This window comes from Pimephales promelas, chromosome 4 (assembly GCF_988280905.1).
Source record: "Pimephales promelas chromosome 4, fPimPro1.hap1.1, whole genome shotgun sequence".
Taxonomy (NCBI): domain Eukaryota; kingdom Metazoa; phylum Chordata; class Actinopteri; order Cypriniformes; family Leuciscidae; genus Pimephales; species Pimephales promelas.
Window position 1 is genome coordinate 37,667,727 of NC_142772.1, and position 24,013 is coordinate 37,691,739.

Here is a 24,013-nt window from a genome sequence, read left to right on the forward strand (position 1 = left end):
AGTTTTTTTTTGTTTTTTTTAAGTGAACTACTCCTTTAAAAACCTTGATGGTAGGCGGCCTAATCTACACAACCACAGTTGATAAATTGTGTCAACGGCCGTTTATTTAAAGTGTGAACTCGAACCAGAATATGACACTTGGCTGGCAAGAGTTTATAGTTCAACAAATATCGTTCTGCTTCGGAATACATTATTAATCCACTGTGGTTGTGTAGATTACCATCACGTTCACTTTGTGTGGTTTTTGAAGCGTCGACTTTGGAGGTCCCATACACTTTCTTTAAATGGATTCATAGAGATTGATTATTTTTCTAAAAATATTTGTTTGTTCATGTGAAGAAAGTCTGGGACAGCATGAGTAAAAGATCATTTCTGTCATCTTTTAAATATGTCATCACTACCTTTCTGGGCCTTGAAGTTGTTATAAAGTTGCAGTCTATGAAGGATCAGAAAGCTCTCGAATTTCATCCAAAATATCTTCATTTGTGTTCTGAAGATAAACTAAGGTCTTATTTTTGGGTGAACTAACCCTTTATGTCTCCTATATGACCACTTGTGTTCGGATTTTGCAGAGATTCCTCTTTTATTTCATGGTGCAGAAACAACTCAACCTCAGCGTCCATTTTCTGGCCTTCTCTCTTAGGTCTCTAGTGCTTAGGAACGTGGGCTCTAAAGCTCTTGCCTGATCATAACCCTTCTTATTTTCAGTGACTTTTCTTTTGCAATGTTCCTCAGCTATCTCTTTTTCTCCAGTCTTTCTTCAAATCTCCCTCTTGCTCACTCTCTCGCCTCCCCCATCATGAGTGTCCTATACTGCTGATTGGCTACAAGTGTGTTTTGGAGCTCGTTACGATCCACTTCAACTCAGAAATCACTTACTGCACCTTTAAGACCAGGTGGAAATATATAGACAAGGCTCAGATGAAAACAACTTTGATGAACGTTGAGACACTGACTTCTGAGCATGGTTCAGTACAGAGGAAGAAGAGATTTAAAAAGCCAACCTTGAAACAATCCGGATGGCAGCAAATGTTAGGAATGTTGATGATAATTTTCACACTTCCATTTAAGGGCAACTTGCAGATGGAACACATGGTTTTATCTTTCACACTGCTAAGGGAGACATACACAGATACACAGATGTCTTATTAAAAATAAAACTGTGTTGAATACTATTACTAATACATAAAACTTTATTGTCAAAATAAATGCAATTATTTAGTGAGACAGGTCAAACTTAATTTGACAGTGTTGATGTGTTTACATAAGTACTGATTTATACTGATAAACTATATACTTAGTGTCATAGTTTGTGTGACTAAATTACTGCTTTTCTAGAAGATTTCATTTTTGATTCCTCTTTCTGATTCTCTAGAGCCATATATTTAATTTAATGGACACTGATTTAATTGACTTACTTAAGCATACATTCAACAAAAAACAAATTATCTTACAATTTTCTAGGCACTGCCTATGAGTCAATATAGGTCAACAAATGTCATATAAAAGGTGTTGCATAAACGACTGACTTACCTCAATCCAGCTTCACTGTTCACCCTGTGGTGCTCTGCTGTGGCTTCCACAAGAGGCTCTTCTGTTGGTTCTGTAGTTGGAGTTTTCAGAGCAGATAGTGAAAGTTCCCCATTACTTGGAGGCTGGTTTTCTGCTTGTCTGGGTTTGAGTGGATTCTCTCCAACAGGTGCATGTGCTGTTATGAGTTGTTCCACTGGACTGTCTTCTTTTTTCTCTGTGGTCAGCACACCTGAGGGTTTTGATGGCTTCTCATGTAGAGTTTTGTTTTGTTCTGTTTTCTCATCCAGTGCTCCACTGGATTGCCTTTGATCTGTTAAAACGTCTTCTACTGTTTTCTTCCCTGTTACCTCTTCACTAGTGTCTGCAGGTGTCTTCAACGGTTCCTCTACAGGTTTGACTATAGTTTTCTCCACTACATCCTTTTGAAGAGCATCTGCAGGTGTCTTCAACAGTTCCTCTACAGGTTTGACTATAGTTTTCTCCACTACATCCTTTTGAAGAGCATCTGCAGGTGTCTTCAACAGTTCCTCTACAGGTTTGACTATAGTTTTCTCCACTACATCCTTTTGAAGAGCATCTGCAGGTGTCTTCAACAGTTCCTCTACAGGTTTGACTATAGTTTTCTCCACTACATCCTTTTGAAGAGCATCTGCAGGTGTCTTCAACAGTTCCTCTACAGGTTTGACTATAGTTTTCTCCACTACATCCTTTTGAAGAGCATCTGCAGGTGTCTTCAATGGTTCCTCTACAGGTTTGACTATAGTTTTCTCCACTACATCCTTTTGAAGAGCATCTGCAGGTGTCTTCAATGGTTCCTCTACAGGTTTGACTATAGTTTTCTCCACTACATCCTTTTTGAGAGCATCTGCAGGTGTCTTCAACGGTTCTTCTACAGGTTTGACTATAGTTTTCTCCACTACATCCTTTTGAAGAGCATCTGCAGGTGTCTTCAATGGTTCCTCTACAGGTTTGACTATAGTTTTCTCCACTACATCCTTTTTGAGAGCATCTGCAGGTGTCTTCAACGGTTCCTCTACAGGTTTGACTATAGTTTTCTCCACTACATCCTTTTGAAGAGCATCTGCAGGTGTCTTCAACGGTTCTTCTACAGGTTTGACTATAGGTTTCTCCACTACATCCTTTTTGAGAGCATCTGCAGGTGTCTTCAACGGTTCCTCTACAGGTTTGACTATAGTTTTCTCCACTACATCCTTTTTAAGAGCATCTGCAGGTGTCTTCAACGGTTCTTCTACAGGTTTGACTATAGGTTTCTCCACTACATCCTTTTTAAGAGCATCTGCAGGTGTCTTCAACGGTTCCTCTACAGGTTTGACTATAGGTTTCTCCACTACATCCTTTTTAAGAGCATCTGCAGGTGTCTTCAACGGTTCCTCTACAGGTTTGACTATAGTTTTCTCCACTACATCCTTTTTAAGAGCATCTGCAGGTGTCTTCAACGGTTCTTCTACAGGTTTGACTATAGGTTTCTCCACTACATCCTTTTTAAGAGCATCTGCAGGTGTCTTCAACGGTTCCTCTACAGGTTTGACTATAGGTTTCTCCACTACATCCTTTTTAAGAGCATCTGCAGGTGTTTTCAATGGTTCCTCTGCAGGTTTGACTTTAGGTTTTTCCACTACATCCTTTTTATAAGCATCTGCAGGTTTCTTCAATGGTTCCGCTAGAAGTTTGACTATAGGTTTATCCACTACAGGAGCATCTGCTGGTGTCTTTGGTGGTTCTTCTACAGGTTTGACTGTTACATCCTCTGTATGCACTCTCTTGGACTCCTCAAGGACAGGATATGGACTGGAACACATTCAGAACAATTATGAAGCATCTGATTGTTATTCTACACCTCATGAACTATTAAATATAGTCTGTCATGAATTAATAAGTGAGAACATCTAAGACATTCTAACTTGCAAATGAAGAAATTAAAGGATAAAAGGCTCTATCCAGGAAAAAGAGCGCCACCAGACCTTTTGGCCAGATGGGACCCTCTCTTGATTGGTGTGTTTTCTGTTGAGCTCACAGGCCTAAGGGAGTGCAGATAGCTGGAGTTATTTGGATGGAAACATGTATAGAATGAAGAAACATTGAATACATAAATAACACACAAGGAAAATAAGAACAGCTCTCACTCAAACTTCCTTAAGGCTGACATGACATAAGAGCTTTGAGGGGTTGTGGACGTGTCCAGGCTAGAGGAGGCGGTGCCGCCACTCTTTGAACATGGTATGATGGAGGAAGTGACCCGACTGCTCTCAGGTGATGATTCATTCTTAGGCTTTACAAGCTTTGCTGGTTTACTGTTAGACAGTGAACAGAAAAAAAAGTGAGATGGACTGAGAGACAATGATGTTAACATTGATCCATTTTTTACGCCCCTTTCACACATACTCCGTTTGCAGTGTATATCCGGTGCATTTTTTTTTCCCGTACCCATGTTAACAGGTTAGAGCATTCATGGAATCACAGGAAAGACTTTAGACTGGTTGATACTACCACTCTCAGCCAGCAGGTGACAGCATAAGTGTGCATTTACCATTTTACATCTGACTCAGTGTTCAGAACCTCTTGAGATCTTTGAATCCAACTTCCATCTTTTTTCAAATGGGTTCGAACTTTTGTCGTCTGGAACACAGCCTGCCTGTTAACATCTACAATCACAGAAAACCACTGTCAGTTGTCACTGTCTGTTTTGTTCACAAGTGTATGTTTTATTTTTTGTGTTTGTGCATGTTTTTACCACTGGACATGATGAGATCCTCTTCCTCAGTCAGGTCTATATTAGAAACACATGAAGTAAAAGATCTGATATTTGTATTATTCCCCAGTTTCTCTATAGCCCATTTTAGTGTATAATCCATTGTTTGATGCGCTCTTTTTATTTTTGGTGCCAATTTCTGTACTACACAGAAACACATGCACAAAACAACACAAATGCTGCACAACCACATTTTTTTGTCTTCAGTGTGTGCATTATCTCGCATACCATCTACAACAGAAACTCTGGCGCTGTCGCAGTAAAATGTGTTGTAAATATCTTTGTCTTCTTCATGCAAGGTGCATGGAGGTTTCAGAGTTTCAAGAAGATCAGAGCAACTCAAAATTTCGACCCAAAAAAAAAAAAAAAAACGACAGTGTTACCCCTGTTGTTTTTTTTTTTTTTTTTTTTTTTGGTGTGAAATATTAGGATATTGAGATATTTATAATGGCATAAATGCTACGTGGTATCTCAATATCTCAGCTCTGGAAGGGTCTAGAGCCTCCATTTTTGCACTCAGGTCTAAGTCCCATGGCCCTCTATCAGAATCCAGAGTTTCAAGAAGATTGGAGAAACTTATTTTTCGCACCAAAAAAACAAAAAACGACAGGGGTACCACTGTTATTTATTTTTTTTTTTTCGGGTCGAAATTTTGAGTTGCTCTGATCTTCTTGAAACTCTAGATTCTGATAGAGGGCCTTGGGACTAGACCTGAGTGCAAAAATGGAGTCTCTAGACCCTTCCAGAGCTGAGATGTGGACATCCCACATAGCATTTATGCCATTATAAAAATAGTGGGTTCGTGGACGGTGGAATTATGGGATGGCGCTTGGTGATATGGACTCAGGGGAGCTGCCTGAGTGCAGTAAAATAGTTTTCATCATGAAAGAAACTTTAATTAAAATGTTCAAAAATACACTACCCAAATTCCATTGTCCACGAACCCACTATTTTTATAATGGCATAAATGCAATATGTGGGATGTCCATATCTCAGCTCTGGAAGGGTCTAGAGACTCCATTTTTGCACTCAGGTCTAAGTCCCATGGCCCTCTATCAGAATCCAGAGTTTCAAGAAGATTGGAGAAACTTATTTTTCGCACCAAAAAAACAAAAAACGACAGGGGTACCACTGTTATTTATTTTTTTTTTTTCGGGTCGAAATTTTGAGTTGCTCTGATCTTCTTGAAACTCTAGATTCTGATAGAGGGCCTTGGGACTAGACCTGAGTGCAAAAATGGAGTCTCTAGACCCTTCCAGAGCTGAGATGTGGACATCCCACATAGCATTTATGCCATTATAAAAATAGTGGGTTCGTGGACGGTGGAATTATGGGATGGCGCTTGGTGATATGGACTCAGGGGAGCTGCCTGAGTGCAGTAAAATAGTTTTCATCATGAAAGAAACTTTAATTAAAATGTTCAAAAATACACTACCCAAATTCCATTGTCCACGAACCCACTATTTTTATAATGGCATAAATGCAATATGTGGGATGTCCATATCTCAGCTCTGGAAGGGTCTAGAGACTCCATTTTGCACTCAGGTCTAAATCCCAAGGCCCTCTATCAGAATCCAGAGTTTCAAGAAGATCGGAGCAACTCAAAATTTCGTCCCGAAAAAAAAAAACGACAGTGGTACCCCTGTCGTGTTTTTTTTTTTTTTGTGTGTGTGTGAAAAAATAAGTTTTTCTCCAATCTTCTCAAAACTCTGGATTCTGATAGAGGGCCTTGGGACTTAGACCTGAGTGCAAAAATTGAGTCTCAAGACCCTTCCAGAGCTGAGATATGGACATCCCACATAGCATTATGCCATTATAAAAATAGTGGGTTCGTGGACGGTGGAATTACGGGATGGACCTACGGACAACAAAACAACAACATTTTTTATGTATTATGAAGAACTATTTAAAGATATTTAGCCTTGTTATTGTTCCTTTTTCCTGTGTATAAATATTATATTATGATGTCATATTATGATGTACACAAACCAATGATCTTTATGTTTTCTGTTTTGTCATTATGACTGTTATGGTATCTTTCCATGATTTTGTATGTAATAAGTTTATAAGTTTAAATTATATGAGCGACAGGTGCACTAACACTTCATAACATCAGTGACTCGACAGCACAACCTAGAACAGTTTTCCTCTGCGTTTGTAACGTCTGCACAAAGGAGACAGGCAGCTGCTCGAAGATCTCTTTTGGAGAAAACTGTTGATTTTATACTCGAAAAATGTAAGTATCACTCCTTAAAAATAATATTACCTCAGAATGAACTGCATTGTTAGCCCACCCCAACACTTAAACAAAATAATAATATTAAATGCGGACCAATAGTTAATTATAACTTTTTATATACTAAAAATATAATTTAATATAACAAGCAAAATATAATTTGTTTTGTCATATGACAGCATGAATACATTTATATTTATAAATTCAGTGAAAAATCTCAATTGTCAGTCAATCGATGAATTAATGCATACATTAATTAAATAATTATATTTTTATATACTGACAACAATAAGAAAAATGAATAAATGAGTAAAAGAACAAATAAAAGTAACCATCACAATAAGCAAATGCACATACAAGTCAACAACACATGAAACAAAGCTTTATTCAAACTACAATTTAGAGGTGCTGAACACCACATCCTACTGCCGACTCAACACAGCGGTTCCCATTCTGATGAATTCACCAGAGGTGACTGTGCCTTCGTCACAGAGCTTGTTGCTGCGCTGTGCTTCACAATCTGAGGCAATAAGGGCAGGTGGAGAGATAGAGGGTCTCGTAAAGTCAGGTGGAGAGATGGAGGGTCTCATCCATGGCACCACTTTCAGGTTGCAGCTCTGGGCTCCTCAGGTCTAAGTCTCATGGCCCTCTATCAGAATCCAGAGTTTTGAGAAGATTGGGGATACTTAATTTTTCGCCAAAAAAAAAAAAAAAACGTAAGGGGTAACACTGTCGTTTTTTTTTTTCTGGTCGAAATTTTGAGTTTTGATATCTCAGCTCTGGAAGGGTCTAGAGCCTCCATTTTTGCACTCAGGTCTAAGTCTCATGGCCCTCTATCAGTATCCAGAGTTTTGAGAAGATTGGGGATACTTAATTTTTCGCCCCCAAAAAAAAACGTAAGGGGTAACACTGTCGTTTTTTTTTTCTGGTCGAAATTTTGAGTTTTGATATCTCAGCTCTGGAAGGGTCTAGAGCCTCCATTTTTGCACTCAGGTCTAAGTCTCATGGCCCTCTATCAGAATCCAGAGCTTTGAGAAGATTGGGGATACTTAATTTTTCGCCCAAAAAAAAAAACGTAAGGGGTAACACTGTCATTTTTTTTTCTGGTCGAAATTTTGATTTTCGATATCTCAGCTCTGGAGGGGTCTAAAGCCTCAATTTTTGCGCTCAGGTCTAAGTCTCATGGCCCTCTATCAGAATCCAGAGTTTTGAGAAGATTGGGGATACTTAATTTTTCGCCCAAAAAAAAAAACGTAAGGGGTAACACTGTCGTTTTTTTTTCTGGTCCAAATTTTGATTTTCGATATCTCAGCACTGGAGGGGTCTAAAGCCTCAATTTTTGCGCTCAGGTCTAAGTCTCATGGCCCTCTATCAGAATCCAAAGTTTTGAGAAGATTGAGGATACTTAATTTTTCGCCCAAAAAAAAAAACGTAAGGGGTAACACTGTCGTTTTTTTTTCTGGTCCAAATTTTGATTTTCGATATCTCAGCTCTGGAGGGGTCTAAAGCCTCCATTTTTGTACTCAGATCTAAGTCTCATGGCCCTCTATCAGAATCCAGAGTTTCAAAAAGATTGGGGATACTTAATTTTTCGCCCAAAAAAAAAAAAACGTAAGGGGTAACACTGTCGTTTTTTTTTCTGGACGAAATTTTAAGTTTCGATATCTCAGCTCTGGAAGGGTCTAGAGCCTCCATTTTTGCACTCAGGTGTAAGTCCCATGGCCCTCTATCAGAATCAAGAGTTTCAAGAAGATTGGGGATACTCAATTTTTCGCCCCCCAAAAAAAAACGTAAGGGGTAACACTGTCGTTTTTTTTTTCTGGTCGAAATTTTGAGTTTTGATATCTCAGCTCTGGAAGGGTCTAGAGCCTCCATTTTTGCACTCAGGTCTAAGTCTCATGGCCCTCTATCAGTATCCAGAGTTTTGAGAAGATTGGGGATACTTAATTTTTCGCCCCCCAAAAAAAACGTAAGGGGTAACACTGTCGTTTTTTTTTTCTGGTCGAAATTTTGAGTTTTGATATCTCAGCTCTGGAAGGGTCTAGAGCCTCCATTTTTGCACTCAGGTGTAAGTCCCATGGTCCTCTATCAGAATCCAGAGTTTCAAGAAGATTGGGGATACTTAATTTTTCGCCCAAAAAAAAAACGTAAGGGGTAACACTGTCGTTTTTTTTTCTGGTCGAAATTTTGAGTTTCGATATCTTAGCTCTGGAAAGGTCTAGAGCCTCAATTTTTGCACTCAGGTCTAAGTCTCATGGCCCTCTATCAGAATCCAGAGTTTTGAGAAGATTGGGGATACTTTATTTTTCGCCCAAAAAAAAAAACGTAAGGGGTAACACTGTCGTTTTTTTTTCTGGTCCAAATTTTGATTTTCGATATCTCAGCTCTGGAGGGGTCTAAAGCCTCCATTTTTGCACTCAGGTGTAAGTCCCATGGCCCTCTATCAGAATCCAGAGTTTCAAGAAGATTGGGGATACTTAATTTTTCGCCAAAAAAAAAAAAACGTAAGGGGTAACACTGTCGTTTTTTTTTTTCTGGTCGAAATTTTGAGTTTTGATATCTCAGCTCTGGAAGGGTCTAGAGCCTCCATTTTTGCACTCAGGTCTAAGTCTCATGGCCCTCTATCAGTATCCAGAGTTTTGAGAAGATTGGGGATACTTAATTTTTCGCCCCCAAAAAAAAACGTAAGGGGTAACACTGTCGTTTTTTTTTTCTGGTCGAAATTTTGAGTTTTGATATCTCAGCTCTGGAAGGGTCTAGAGCCTCCATTTTTTCACTCAGGTCTAAGTCTCATGGCCCTCTATCAGAATCCAGAGCTTTGAGAAGATTGGGGATACTTAATTTTTCGCCCAAAAAAAAAAAACGTAAGGGGTAACACTGTCATTTTTTTTTCTGGTCGAAATTTTGATTTTCGATATCTCAGCTCTGGAGGGGTCTAAAGCCTCAATTTTTGCGCTCAGGTCTAAGTCTCATGGCCCTCTATCAGAATCCAGAGTTTTGAGAAGATTGGGGATACTTAATTTTTCGCCCAAAAAAAAAACGTAAGGGGTAACACTGTCGTTTTTTTTTCTGGTCCAAATTTTGATTTTCGATATCTCAGCACTGGAGGGGTCTAAAGCCTCAATTTTTGCGCTCAGGTCTAAGTCTCATGGCCCTCTATCAGAATCCAAAGTTTTGAGAAGATTGAGGATACTTAATTTTTCGCCCAAAAAAAAAAACGTAAGGGGTAACACTGTCGTTTTTTTTTCTGGTCCAAATTTTGATTTTCGATATCTCAGCTCTGGAGGGGTCTAAAGCCTCCATTTTTGTACTCAGGTCTAAGTCTCATGGCCCTCTATCAGAATCCAGAGTTTCAAGAAGATTGGGGATACTTAATTTTTCGCCCAAAAAAAAAAAACGTAAGGGGTAACACTGTCGTTTTTTTTTCTGGACGAAATTTTAAGTTTCGATATCTCAGCTCTGGAAGGGTCTAGAGCCTCCATTTTTGCACTCAGGTGTAAGTCCCATGGCCCTCTATCAGAATCCAGAGTTTCAAGAAGATTGGGGATACTCAATTTTTCGCCCCCCAAAAAAAAACGTAAGGGGTAACACTGTCGTTTTTTTTTTCTGGTCGAAATTTTGAGTTTTGATATCTCAGCTCTGGAAGGGTCTAGAGCCTCCATTTTTGCACTCAGGTCTAAGTCTCATGGCCCTCTATCAGTATCCAGAGTTTTGAGAAGATTGGGGATACTTAATTTTTCGCCCAAAAAAAAAAACGTAAGGGGTAACACTGTCGTTTTTTTTTTCTGGTCGAAATTTTGAGTTTTGATATCTCAGCTCTGGAAGGGTCTAGAGCCTCCATTTTTGCACTCAGGTGTAAGTCCCATGGTCCTCTATCAGAATCCAGAGTTTCAAGAAGATTGGGGATACTTAATTTTTCGCCCAAAAAAAAAACGTAAGGGGTAACACTGTCGTTTTTTTTTCTGGTCGAAATTTTGAGTTTCGATATCTCAGCTCTGGAAAGGTCTAGAGCCTCAATTTTTGCACTCAGGTCTAAGTCTCATGGCCCTCTATCAGAATCCAGAGTTTTGAGAAGATTGGGGATACTTTATTTTTCGCCCCAAAAAAAAAACGTAAGGGGTAACACTGTCGTTTTTTTTTCTGGTCCAAATTTTGATTTTCGATATCTCAGCTCTGGAGGGGTCTAAAGCCTCCATTTTTGCACTCAGGTGTAAGTCCCATGGCCCTCTATCAGAATCCAGAGTTTCAAGAAGATTGGGGATACTTAATTTTTCGCCCAAAAAAAAAAACGTAAGGGGTAACACTGTCGTTTTTTTTTTCTGGTCGAAATTTTGAGTTTCGATATCTCAGCTCTGGAAAGGTCTAGAGCCTCCATTTTTGCACTCAGGTGTAAGTCCCATTGCCATCTATCAGAATCCAGAGTTTCAAGAAGATTGGGGATACTTAATTTTTCGCCCAAAAAAAAAACGTAAGGGGTAACACTGTCGTGTTTTTTTTTTTTTGTGCGAAAAAATAAGTTTCTCCAATCTTCTTAAAACTCTGGATTCTGATAGAGGGCCTTGGGACTTAGACCTGAGTGCAAAAATTGAGTCTCAAGACCCTTCCAGAGCTGAGATATGGACATCCCACATAGCATTATGCCATTATAAAAATAGTGGGTTCGTGGACGTTGGAATTACGGGATGGACCTACGGACAACAAAACAACAACATTTTTTATGTATTATGAAGAACTATTTAAAGATATTTAGCCTTGTTATTGTTCCTTTTTCCTGTGTATAAATATTATATTATGATGTCATATTATGATGTACACAAACCAATGATCTTTATGTTTTCTGTTTTGTCATTATGACTGTTATGGTATCTTTCCATGATTTTGTATGTAATAAGTTTATAAGTTTAAATTATATGAGCGACAGGTGCACTAACACTTCATAACATCAGTGACTCGACAGCACAACCTAGAACAGTTTTCCTCTGCGTTTGTAACGTCTGCACAAAGGAGACAGGCAGCTGCTCGAAGATCTCTTTTGGAGAAAACTGTTGATTTTATACTCGAAAAATGTAAGTATCACTCCTTAAAAATAATATTACCTCAGAATGAACTGCATTGTTAGCCCACCCCAACACTTAAACAAAATAATAATATTAAATGCGGACCAATAGTTAATTATAACTTTTTATATACTAAAAATATAATTTAATATAACAAGCAAAATATAATTTGTTTTGTCATATAACAGCATGAATACATTTATATTTATAAATTCAGTGAAAAATCTCAATTGTCAGTCAATCGATGAATTAATGCATACATTAATTAAATAATTATATTTTTATATACTGACAACAATAAGAAAAATGAATAAATGAGTAAAAGAACAAATAAAAGTAACCATCACAATAAGCAAATGCACATACAAGTCAACAACACATGAAACAAAGCTTTATTCAAACTACAATTTAGAGGTGCTGAACACCACATCCTACTGCCGACTCAACACAGCGGTTCCCATTCTGAAAAATTCACCAGAGGTGACTGTGCCTTCGTCACAGAGCTTGTTGCTGCGCTGTGCTTCACAATCTGAGGCAATAAGGGCAGGTGGAGAGATAGAGGGTCTCGTAAAGTCAGGTGGAGAGATGGAGGGTCTCATCCATGGCACCACTTTCAGGTTGCAGCTCTGGGCTCCTCAGGTCTAAGTCTCATGGCCCTCTATCAGAATCCAGAGTTTTGAGAAGATTGGGGATACTTAATTTTTCGCCCAAAAAAAAAAAACGTAAGGGGTAACACTGTCATTTTTTTTTCTGGTCGAAATTTTGATTTTCGATATCTCAGCTCTGGAGGGGTCTAAAGCCTCAATTTTTGCGCTCAGGTCTAAGTCCCATGGCCCTCTATCAGAATCCAGGGTTTCAAGAAGATTGGGGAAACTTAATTTTTCGCCCAAAAAAAAAAACGTAAGGGGTAACACTGTCGTTTTTTTTTTCTCGTCGAAATTTTGAGTTTCGATATCTCAGCTCTGGAAGGGTCTAGAGCCTCCATTTTTGCACTCAGGTGTAAGTCCCATGGCCCTCTATCAGAATCCAGAGTTTCAAGAAGATTGGGGATATTTATTTTTTCGCCCCCCAAAAAAAAACGTAAGGGGTAACACTGTCGTTTTTTTTTCTGGTCGAAATTTTGAGTTTCGATATCTCACTTCTGGAAGGGTCTAGAGCCTCCATTTTTGCACTCAGGTGTAAGTCCCATGGTCCTCTATCAGAATCCAGAGTTTCAAGAAGATTGGGGATACTTAATTTTTCGGCCAAAAAAAAAAAACGTAAGGGGTAACACTGTCGTTTTTTTTTTCTCGTCGAAATTTTGAGTTTCGATATCTCAGCTCTGGAAGGGTCTAGAGCCTCCATTTTTGCACTCAGGTCTAAGTCTCATGGCCCTCTATCAGTAACCAGAGTTTTGAGAAGATTGGGGATACTTAATTTTTCGCCCCAAAAAAAAAACGTAAGGGGTAACACTGTCGTTTTTTTTTCTGGTCCAAATTTTGATTTTCGATATCTCAGCTCTGGAAGGGTCTAGAGCCTCCATTTTTGCACTCAGGTGTAAGTCCCATGGCCCTCTATCAGAATCCAGAGTTTCAAGAAGATTGGGGAAACTTAATTTTTCGCCCAAAAAAAAAAACGTAAGGGGTAACACTGTCGTTTTTTTTTTCTCGTCGAAATTTTGAGTTTCGATATCTCAGCTCTGGAAGGGTCTAGAGCCTCCATTTTTGCACTCAGGTCTAAGTCTCATGGCCCTCTATCAGTATCCAGAGTTTTGAGAAGATTGGGGATACTTAATTTTTCGCCCCAAAAAAAAAACGTAAGGGGTAACACTGTCGTTTTTTTTTCTGGTCCAAATTTTGATTTTCGATATCTCAGCTCTGGAAGGGTCTAGAGCCTCCATTTTTGCACTCAGGTGTAAGTCCCATGGCCCTCTATAAGAATCCAGAGTTTTGAGAAGATTGGGGATACTTAATTTTTCGCCCAAAAAAAAAACGTAAGGGGTAACACTGTCATTTTTTTTTTCTGGTCGAAATTTTGATTTTCGATATCTCAGCTCTGGAGGGGTCTAAAGCCTCAATTTTTGCGCTCAGGTCTAAGTCTCATGGCCCTCTATCAGAATCCAGAGTTTTGAGAAGATTGGGGATACTTAATTTTTCGCCCAAAAAAAAAAAACGTAAGGGGTAACACTGTCGTTTTTTTTTTCTGGTCGAAATTTTGAGTTTCGATATCTCAGCTCTGGAAGGGTCTAGAGCCTCCATTTTTGCACTCAGGTGTAAGTCCCATGGCCCTCTATCAGAATACAGAGTTTCAAGAAGATTGGGGATACTAAATTTTTCGCCCAAAAAAAAAAAAACGTAAGGGGTAACACTGTCGTTTTTTTTTCTGGTCCAAATTTTGATTTTCGATATCTCAGCACTGGAGGGGTCTAAAGCCTCCATTTTTGTACTCAGGTCTAAGTCTCATGACCCTCTATCAGAATCCAGAGTTTCAAGAAGATTGGGGAAACTTAATTTTTCGCCCAAAAAAAAAAACGTAAGGGGTAACACTGTCGTTTTTTTTTTCTCGTCGAAATTTTGAGTTTCGATATCTCAGCTCTGGAAGGGTCTAGAGCCTCCATTTTTGCACTCAGGTCTAAGTCTCATGGCCCTCTATCAGTATCCAGAGTTTTGAGAAGATTGGGGATACTTAATTTTTCGCCCAAAAAAAAAAACGTAAGGGGTAACACTGTCGTTTTTTTTTCTGGTCCAAATTTTGATTTTCGATATCTCAGCTCTGGAAGGGTCTAGAGCCTCCATTTTTGCACTCAGGTGTAAGTCCCATGGCCCTCTATCAGAATCCAGAGTTTCAAGAAGATTGGGGAAACTTAATTTTTCGCCCAAAAAAAAAAACGTAAGGGGTAACACTGTCGTTTTTTTTTTCTCGTCGAAATTTTGAGTTTCGATATCTCAGCTCTGGAAGGGTCTAGAGCCTCCATTTTTGCACTCAGGTCTAAGTCTCATGGCCCTCTATCAGTATCCAGAGTTTTGAGAAGATTGGGGATACTTAATTTTTCGCCCCAAAAAAAAAACGTAAGGGGTAACACTGTCGTTTTTTTTTCTGGTCCAAATTTTGATTTTCGATATCTCAGCTCTGGAGGGGTCTAAAGCCTCCATTTTTGTACTCAGGTCTAAGTCTCATGGCCCTCTATCAGAATCCAGAGTTTCAAGAAGATTGGGGATACTTAATTTTTCGCCCAAAAAAAAAAAAACGTAAGGGGTAACACTGTCGTTTTTTTTTCTGGACGAAATTTTAAGTTTCGATATCTCAGCTCTGGAAGGGTCTAGAGCCTCCATTTTTGCACTCAGGTGTAAGTCCCATGGCCCTCTATCAGAATCCAGAGTTTCAAGAAGATTGGGGATACTTAATTTTTCGCCCCCCAAAAAAAAACGTAAGGGGTAACACTGTCGTTTTTTTTTTCTGGTCGAAATTTTGAGTTTTGATATCTCAGCTCTGGAAGGGTCTAGAGCCTCCATTTTTGCACTCAGGTCTAAGTCTCATGGCCCTCTATCAGTATCCAGAGTTTTGAGAAGATTGGGGATACTTAATTTTTCGCCCCCCAAAAAAAACGTAAGGGGTAACACTGTCGTTTTTTTTTTCTGGTCGAAATTTTGAGTTTTGATATCTCAGCTCTGGAAGGGTCTAGAGCCTCCATTTTTGCACTCAGGTGTAAGTCCCATGGTCCTCTATCAGAATCCAGAGTTTCAAGAAGATTGGGGATACTTAATTTTTCGCCCAAAAAAAAAAAACGTAAGGGGTAACACTGTCGTTTTTTTTCTGGTCGAAATTTTGAGTTTCGATATCTTAGCTCTGGAAAGGTCTAGAGCCTCAATTTTTGCACTCAGGTCTAAGTCTCATGGCCCTCTATCAGAATCCAGAGTTTTGAGAAGATTGGGGATACTTTATTTTTCGCCCAAAAAAAAAAACGTAAGGGGTAACACTGTCGTTTTTTTTTCTGGTCCAAATTTTGATTTTCGATATCTCAGCTCTGGAGGGGTCTAAAGCCTCCATTTTTGCACTCAGGTGTAAGTCCCATGGCCCTCTATCAGAATCCAGAGTTTCAAGAAGATTGGGGATACTTAATTTTTCGCCCAAAAAAAAAAAAACGTAAGGGGTAACACTGTCGTTTTTTTTTTCTGGTCGAAATTTTGATTTTCGATATCTCAGCTCTGGAGGGGTCTAAAGCCTCAATTTTTGCACTCAGGTCTAAGTCTCATGGCCCTCTATCAGAATCCAGAGTTTCAAGAAGATTGGGGATACTTAATTTTTCGCCCCAAAAAAAAAAACGTAAGGGGTAACACTGTCGTTTTTTTTTTCTGGTCGAAATTTTGAGTTTCGATATCTCAGCTCTGGAAAGGTCTAGAGCCTCCATTTTTGCACTCAGGTGTAAGTCCCATTGCCCTCTATCAGAATCCAGAGCTTTGAGAAGATTGGGGATACTTAATTTTTCGCCCAAAAAAAAAAACGTAAGGGGTAACACTGTCATTTTTTTTTCTGGTCGAAATTTTGATTTTCGATATCTCAGCTCTGGAGGGGTCTAAAGCCTCAATTTTTGCGCTCAGGTCTAAGTCTCATGGCCCTCTATCAGAATCCAGAGTTTTGAGAAGATTGGGGATACTTAATTTTTCGCCCAAAAAAAAAAACGTAAGGGGTAACACTGTCGTTTTTTTTTCTGGTCCAAATTTTGATTTTCGATATCTCAGCACTGGAGGGGTCTAAAGCCTCAATTTTTGCGCTCAGGTCTAAGTCTCATGGCCCTCTATCAGAATCCAAAGTTTTGAGAAGATTGAGGATACTTAATTTTTCGCCCAAAAAAAAAAACGTAAGGGGTAACACTGTCGTTTTTTTTTCTGGTCCAAATTTTGATTTTCGATATCTCAGCTCTGGAGGGGTCTAAAGCCTCCATTTTTGTACTCAGATCTAAGTCTCATGGCCCTCTATCAGAATCCAGAGTTTCAAGAAGATTGGGGATACTTAATTTTTCGCCCAAAAAAAAAAACGTAAGGGGTAACACTGTCGTTTTTTTTTCTGGACGAAATTTTAAGTTTCGATATCTCAGCTCTGGAAGGGTCTAGAGCCTCCATTTTTGCACTCAGGTGTAAGTCCCATGGCCCTCTATCAGAATCAAGAGTTTCAAGAAGATTGGGGATACTCAATTTTTCGCCCCCCAAAAAAAAACGTAAGGGGTAACACTGTCGTTTTTTTTTTCTGGTCGAAATTTTGAGTTTTGATATCTCAGCTCTGGAAGGGTCTAGAGCCTCCATTTTTGCACTCAGGTCTAAGTCTCATGGCCCTCTATCAGTATCCAGAGTTTTGAGAAGATTGGGGATACTTAATTTTTCGCCCCCAAAAAAAAACGTAAGGGGTAACACTGTCGTTTTTTTTTTCTGGTCGAAATTTTGAGTTTTGATATCTCAGCTCTGGAAGGGTCTAGAGCCTCCATTTTTGCACTCAGGTGTAAGTCCCATGGTCCTCTATCAGAATCCAGAGTTTCAAGAAGATTGGGGATACTTAATTTTTCGCCCAAAAAAAAAACGTAAGGGGTAACACTGTCGTTTTTTTTTCTGGTCGAAATTTTGAGTTTCGATATCTTAGCTCTGGAAAGGTCTAGAGCCTCAATTTTTGCACTCAGGTCTAAGTCTCATGGCCCTCTATCAGAATCCAGAGTTTTGAGAAGATTGGGGATACTTTATTTTTCGCCCAAAAAAAAAAACGTAAGGGGTAACACTGTCGTTTTTTTTTTTCTGGTCGAAATTTTGAGTTTTGATATCTCAGCTCTGGAAGGGTCTAGAGCCTCCATTTTTGCACTCAGGTCTAAGTCTCATGGCCCTCTATCAGTATCCAGAGTTTTGAGAAGATTGGGGATACTTAATTTTTCGCCCCCAAAAAAAAACGTAAGGGGTAACACTGTCGTTTTTTTTTTCTGGTCGAAATTTTGAGTTTTGATATCTCAGCTCTGGAAGGGTCTAGAGCCTCCATTTTTGCACTCAGGTCTAAGTCTCATGGCCCTCTATCAGAATCCAGAGCTTTGAGAAGATTGGGGATACTTAATTTTTCGCCCAAAAAAAAAAAACGTAAGGGGTAACACTGTCATTTTTTTTTCTGGTCGAAATTTTGATTTTCGATATCTCAGCTCTGGAGGGGTCTAAAGCCTCAATTTTTGCGCTCAGGTCTAAGTCTCATGGCCCTCTATCAGAATCCAGAGTTTTGAGAAGATTGGGGATACTTAATTTTTCGCCCAAAAAAAAAACGTAAGGGGTAACACTGTCGTTTTTTTTTCTGGTCCAAATTTTGATTTTCGATATCTCAGCACTGGAGGGGTCTAAAGCCTCAATTTTTGCGCTCAGGTCTAAGTCTCATGGCCCTCTATCAGAATCCAAAGTTTTGAGAAGATTGAGGATACTTAATTTTTCGCCCAAAAAAAAAAACGTAAGGGGTAACACTGTCGTTTTTTTTTCTGGTCCAAATTTTGATTTTCGATATCTCAGCTCTGGAGGGGTCTAAAGCCTCCATTTTTGTACTCAGGTCTAAGTCTCATGGCCCTCTATCAGAATCCAGAGTTTCAAGAAGATTGGGGATACTTAATTTTTCGCCCAAAAAAAAAAAACGTAAGGGGTAACACTGTCGTTTTTTTTTCTGGACGAAATTTTAAGTTTCGATATCTCAGCTCTGGAAGGGTCTAGAGCCTCCATTTTTGCACTCAGGTGTAAGTCCCATGGCCCTCTATCAGAATCCAGAGTTTCAAGAAGATTGGGGATACTCAATTTTTCGCCCCCCAAAAAAAAACGTAAGGGGTAACACTGTCGTTTTTTTTTTCTGGTCGAAATTTTGAGTTTTGATATCTCAGCTCTGGAAGGGTCTAGAGCCTCCATTTTTGCACTCAGGTCTAAGTCTCATGGCCCTCTATCAGTATCCAGAGTTTTGAGAAGATTGGGGATACTTAATTTTTCGCCCAAAAAAAAAAACGTAAGGGGTAACACTGTCGTTTTTTTTTTCTGGTCGAAATTTTGAGTTTTGATATCTCAGCTCTGGAAGGGTCTAGAGCCTCCATTTTTGCACTCAGGTGTAAGTCCCATGGTCCTCTATCAGAATCCAGAGTTTCAAGAAGATTGGGGATACTTAATTTTTCGCCCAAAAAAAAAACGTAAGGGGTAACACTGTCGTTTTTTTTTCTGGTCGAAATTTTGAGTTTCGATATCTTAGCTCTGGAAAGGTCTAGAGCCTCAATTTTTGCACTCAGGTCTAAGTCTCATGGCCCTCTATCAGAATCCAGAGTTTTGAGAAGATTGGGGATACTTTATTTTTCGCCCAAAAAAAAAAAACGTAAGGGGTAACACTGTCGTTTTTTTTTCTGGTCCAAATTTTGATTTTCGATATCTCAGCTCTGGAGGGGTCTAAAGCCTCCATTTTTGCACTCAGGTGTAAGTCCCATGGCCCTCTATCAGAATCCAGAGTTTCAAGAAGATTGGGGATACTTAATTTTTCGCCCAAAAAAAAAAAACGTAAGGGGTAACACTGTCGTTTTTTTTTTCTGGTCGAAATTTTGAGTTTCGATATCTCAGCTCTGGAAAGGTCTAGAGCCTCCATTTTTGCACTCAGGTGTAAGTCCCATTGCCATCTATCAGAATCCAGAGTTTCAAGAAGATTGGGGATACTTAATTTTTCGCCCAAAAAAAAAAACGTAAGGGGTAACACTGTCGTGTTTTTTTTTTTTTGTGCGAAAAAATAAGTTTCTCCAATCTTCTTAAAACTCTGGATTCTGATAGAGGGCCTTGGGACTTAGACCTGAGTGCAAAAATTGAGTCTCAAGACCCTTCCAGAGCTGAGATATGGACATCCCACATAGCATTATGCCATTATAAAAATAGTGGGTTCGTGGACGGTGGAATTACGGGATGGACCTACGGACAACAAAACAACAACATTTTTTATGTATTATGAAGAACTATTTAAAGATATTTAGCCTTGTTATTGTTCCTTTTTCCTGTGTATAAATATTATATTATGATGTCATATTATGATGTACACAAACCAATGATCTTTATGTTTTCTGTTTTGTCATTATGACTGTTATGGTATCTTTCCATGATTTTGTATGTAATAAGTTTATAAGTTTAAATTATATGAGCGACAGGTGCACTAACACTTCATAACATCAGTGACTCGACAGCACAACCTAGAACAGTTTTCCTCTGCGTTTGTAACGTCTGCACAAAGGAGACAGGCAGCTGCTCGAAGATCTCTTTTGGAGAAAACTGTTGATTTTATACTCGAAAAATGTAAGTATCACTCCTTAAAAATAATATTACCTCAGAATGAACTGCATTGTTAGCCCACCCCAACACTTAAACAAAATAATAATATTAAATGCGGACCAATAGTTAATTATAACTTTTTATATACTAAAAATATAATTTAATATAACAAGCAAAATATAATTTGTTTTGTCATATAACAGCATGAATACATTTATATTTATAAATTCAGTGAAAAATCTCAATTGTCAGTCAATCGATGAATTAATGCATACATTAATTAAATAATTATATTTTTATATACTGACAACAATAAGAAAAATGAATAAATGAGTAAAAGAACAAATAAAAGTAACCATCACAATAAGCAAATGCACATACAAGTCAACAACACATGAAACAAAGCTTTATTCAAACTACAATTTAGAGGTGCTGAACACCACATCCTACTGCCGACTCAACACAGCGGTTCCCATTCTGAAAAATTCACCAGAGGTGACTGTGCCTTCGTCACAGAGCTTGTTGCTGCGCTGTGCTTCACAATCTGAGGCAATAAGGGCAGGTGGAGAGATAGAGGGTCTCGTAAAGTCAGGTGGAGAGATGGAGGGTCTCATCCATGGCACCACTTTCAGGTTGCAGCTCTGGGCTCCTCAGGTCTAAGTCTCATGGCCCTCTATCAGAATCCAGAGTTTTGAGAAGATTGGGGATACTTAATTTTTCGCCCAAAAAAAAAAAACGTAAGGGGTAACACTGTCATTTTTTTTTCTGGTCGAAATTTTGATTTTCGATATCTCAGCTCTGGAGGGGTCTAAAGCCTCAATTTTTGCGCTCAGGTCTAAGTCCCATGGCCCTCTATCAGAATCCAGGGTTTCAAGAAGATTGGGGAAACTTAATTTTTCGCCCAAAAAAAAAAAACGTAAGGGGTAACACTGTCGTTTTTTTTTTCTCGTCGAAATTTTGAGTTTCGATATCTCAGCTCTGGAAGGGTCTAGAGCCTCCATTTTTGCACTCAGGTGTAAGTCCCATGGCCCTCTATCAGAATCCAGAGTTTCAAGAAGATTGGGGATATTTATTTTTTCGCCCCCCAAAAAAAAACGTAAGGGGTAACACTGTCGTTTTTTTTTCTGGTCGAAATTTTGAGTTTCGATATCTCACTTCTGGAAGGGTCTAGAGCCTCCATTTTTGCACTCAGGTGTAAGTCCCATGGTCCTCTATCAGAATCCAGAGTTTCAAGAAGATTGGGGATACTTAATTTTTCGGCCAAAAAAAAAAAACGTAAGGGGTAACACTGTCGTTTTTTTTTTCTCGTCGAAATTTTGAGTTTCGATATCTCAGCTCTGGAAGGGTCTAGAGCCTCCATTTTTGCACTCAGGTCTAAGTCTCATGGCCCTCTATCAGTATCCAGAGTTTTGAGAAGATTGGGGATACTTAATTTTTCGCCCCAAAAAAAAACGTAAGGGGTAACACTGTCGTTTTTTTTTCTGGTCCAAATTTTGATTTTCGATATCTCAGCTCTGGAAGGGTCTAGAGCCTCCATTTTTGCACTCAGGTGTAAGTCCCATGGCCCTCTATCAGAATCCAGAGTTTCAAGAAGATTGGGGAAACTTAATTTTTCGCCCAAAAAAAAAAACGTAAGGGGTAACACTGTCGTTTTTTTTTTCTCGTCGAAATTTTGAGTTTCGATATCTCAGCTCTGGAAGGGTCTAGAGCCTCCATTTTTGCACTCAGGTCTAAGTCTCATGGCCCTCTATCAGTATCCAGAGTTTTGAGAAGATTGGGGATACTTAATTTTTCGCCCCAAAAAAAAAACGTAAGGGGTAACACTGTCGTTTTTTTTTCTGGTCCAAATTTTGATTTTCGATATCTCAGCTCTGGAAGGGTCTAGAGCCTCCATTTTTGCGCTCAGGTCTAAGTCTCATGGCCCTCTATCAGAATCCAGAGTTTTGAGAAGATTGGGGATACTTAATTTTTCGCCCAAAAAAAAAAAACGTAAGGGGTAACACTGTCGTTTTTTTTTTCTGGTCGAAATTTTGAGTTTCGATATCTCAGCTCTGGAAGGGTCTAGAGCCTCCATTTTTGCACTCAGGTGTAAGTCCCATGGCCCTCTATCAGAATACAGAGTTTCAAGAAGATTGGGGATACTAAATTTTTCGCCCAAAAAAAAAAAAACGTAAGGGGTAACACTGTCGTTTTTTTTTCTGGTCCAAATTTTGATTTTCGATATCTCAGCACTGGAGGGGTCTAAAGCCTCCATTTTTGTACTCAGGTCTAAGTCTCATGACCCTCTATCAGAATCCAGAGTTTCAAGAAGATTGGGGAAACTTAATTTTTCGCCCAAAAAAAAAAAAACGTAAGGGGTAACACTGTCGTTTTTTTTTTCTCGTCGAAATTTTGAGTTTCGATATCTCAGCTCTGGAAGGGTCTAGAGCCTCCATTTTTGCACTCAGGTCTAAGTCTCATGGCCCTCTATCAGTATCCAGAGTTTTGAGAAGATTGGGGATACTTAATTTTTCGCCCAAAAAAAAAAACGTAAGGGGTAACACTGTCGTTTTTTTTTCTGGTCCAAATTTTGATTTTCGATATCTCAGCTCTGGAAGGGTCTAGAGCCTCCATTTTTGCACTCAGGTGTAAGTCCCATGGCCCTCTATCAGAATCCAGAGTTTCAAGAAGATTGGGGAAACTTAATTTTTCGCCCAAAAAAAAAAACGTAAGGGGTAACACTGTCGTTTTTTTTTTTCTCGTCGAAATTTTGAGTTTCGATATCTCAGCTCTGGAAGGGTCTAGAGCCTCCATTTTTGCACTCAGGTCTAAGTCTCATGGCCCTCTATCAGTATCCAGAGTTTTGAGAAGATTGGGGATACTTAATTTTTCGCCCCAAAAAAAAAACGTAAGGGGTAACACTGTCGTTTTTTTTTCTGGTCCAAATTTTGATTTTCGATATCTCAGCTCTGGAGGGGTCTAAAGCCTCCATTTTTGTACTCAGGTCTAAGTCTCATGGCCCTCTATCAGAATCCAGAGTTTCAAGAAGATTGGGGATACTTAATTTTTCGCCCAAAAAAAAAAAAACGTAAGGGGTAACACTGTCGTTTTTTTTTCTGGACGAAATTTTAAGTTTCGATATCTCAGCTCTGGAAGGGTCTAGAGCCTCCATTTTTGCACTCAGGTGTAAGTCCCATGGCCCTCTATCAGAATCCAGAGTTTCAAGAAGATTGGGGATACTTAATTTTTCGCCCCCCCAAAAAAAACGTAAGGGGTAACACTGTCGTTTTTTTTTTCTGGTCGAAATTTTGAGTTTTGATATCTCAGCTCTGGAAGGGTCTAGAGCCTCCATTTTTGCACTCAGGTCTAAGTCTCATGGCCCTCTATCAGTATCCAGAGTTTTGAGAAGATTGGGGATACTTAATTTTTCGCCCCCCAAAAAAAACGTAAGGGGTAACACTGTCGTTTTTTTTTTCTGGTCGAAATTTTGAGTTTTGATATCTCAGCTCTGGAAGGGTCTGGAGCCTCCATTTTTGCACTCAGGTGTAAGTCCCATGGTCCTCTATCAGAATCCAGAGTTTCAAGAAGATTGGGGATACTTAATTTTTCGGCCAAAAAAAAAAACGTAAGGGGTAACACTGTCGTTTTTTTTTTCTCGTCGAAATTTTGAGTTTCGATATCTCAGCTCTGGAAGGGTCTAGAGCCTCCATTTTTGCACTCAGGTCTAAGTCTCATGGCCCTCTATCAGTATCCAGAGTTTTGAGAAGATTGGGGATACTTAATTTTTCGCCCCAAAAAAAAAACGTAAGGGGTAACACTGTCGTTTTTTTTTCTGGTCCAAATTTTGATTTTCGATATCTCAGCTCTGGAAGGGTCTAGAGCCTCCATTTTTGCACTCAGGTGTAAGTCCCATGGCCCTCTATCAGAATCCAGAGTTTCAAGAAGATTGGGGAAACTTAATTTTTCGCCCAAAAAAAAAAACGTAAGGGGTAACACTGTCGTTTTTTTTTTCTCGTCGAAATTTTGAGTTTCGATATCTCAGCTCTGGAAGGGTCTAGAGCCTCCATTTTTGCACTCAGGTCTAAGTCTCATGGCCCTCTATCAGTATCCAGAGTTTTGAGAAGATTGGGGATACTTAATTTTTCGCCCCAAAAAAAAAACGTAAGGG

The 24,013-nt window shown here is 39.1% G+C and overlaps 1 protein-coding gene across 2 annotated transcripts in view; it reads right to left on the minus strand.

Moving 5' to 3' along the window:
- The window catches only part of LOC120469587 (uncharacterized), a 65,615-nt gene that overhangs the window by 1,035 nt on the left and 40,567 nt on the right, over positions 1-24,013 (minus strand). Inside the window, exons 2-7 of one of the 2 annotated variants that reach the window (XM_039658665.2) lie at positions 4,286-4,321; positions 4,082-4,196; positions 3,678-3,845; positions 3,516-3,572; positions 1,534-3,342; positions 1,005-1,110 (exon numbers count right to left, since the gene is read on the minus strand). In XM_039658665.2, the coding sequence (XP_039514599.2) occupies positions 1,005-1,110; positions 1,534-3,342; positions 3,516-3,572; positions 3,678-3,845; positions 4,082-4,196; positions 4,286-4,295 (2,265 nt within the window). In that variant the 5' untranslated portion in view covers positions 4,296-4,321. Of the gene's footprint in view, positions 1-1,004; positions 1,114-1,533; positions 3,343-3,515; positions 3,573-3,677; positions 3,846-4,081; positions 4,197-4,285; positions 4,322-24,013 lie in introns of both variants that reach the window. The other variant, XM_039658664.2, reaches the window with a different exon arrangement.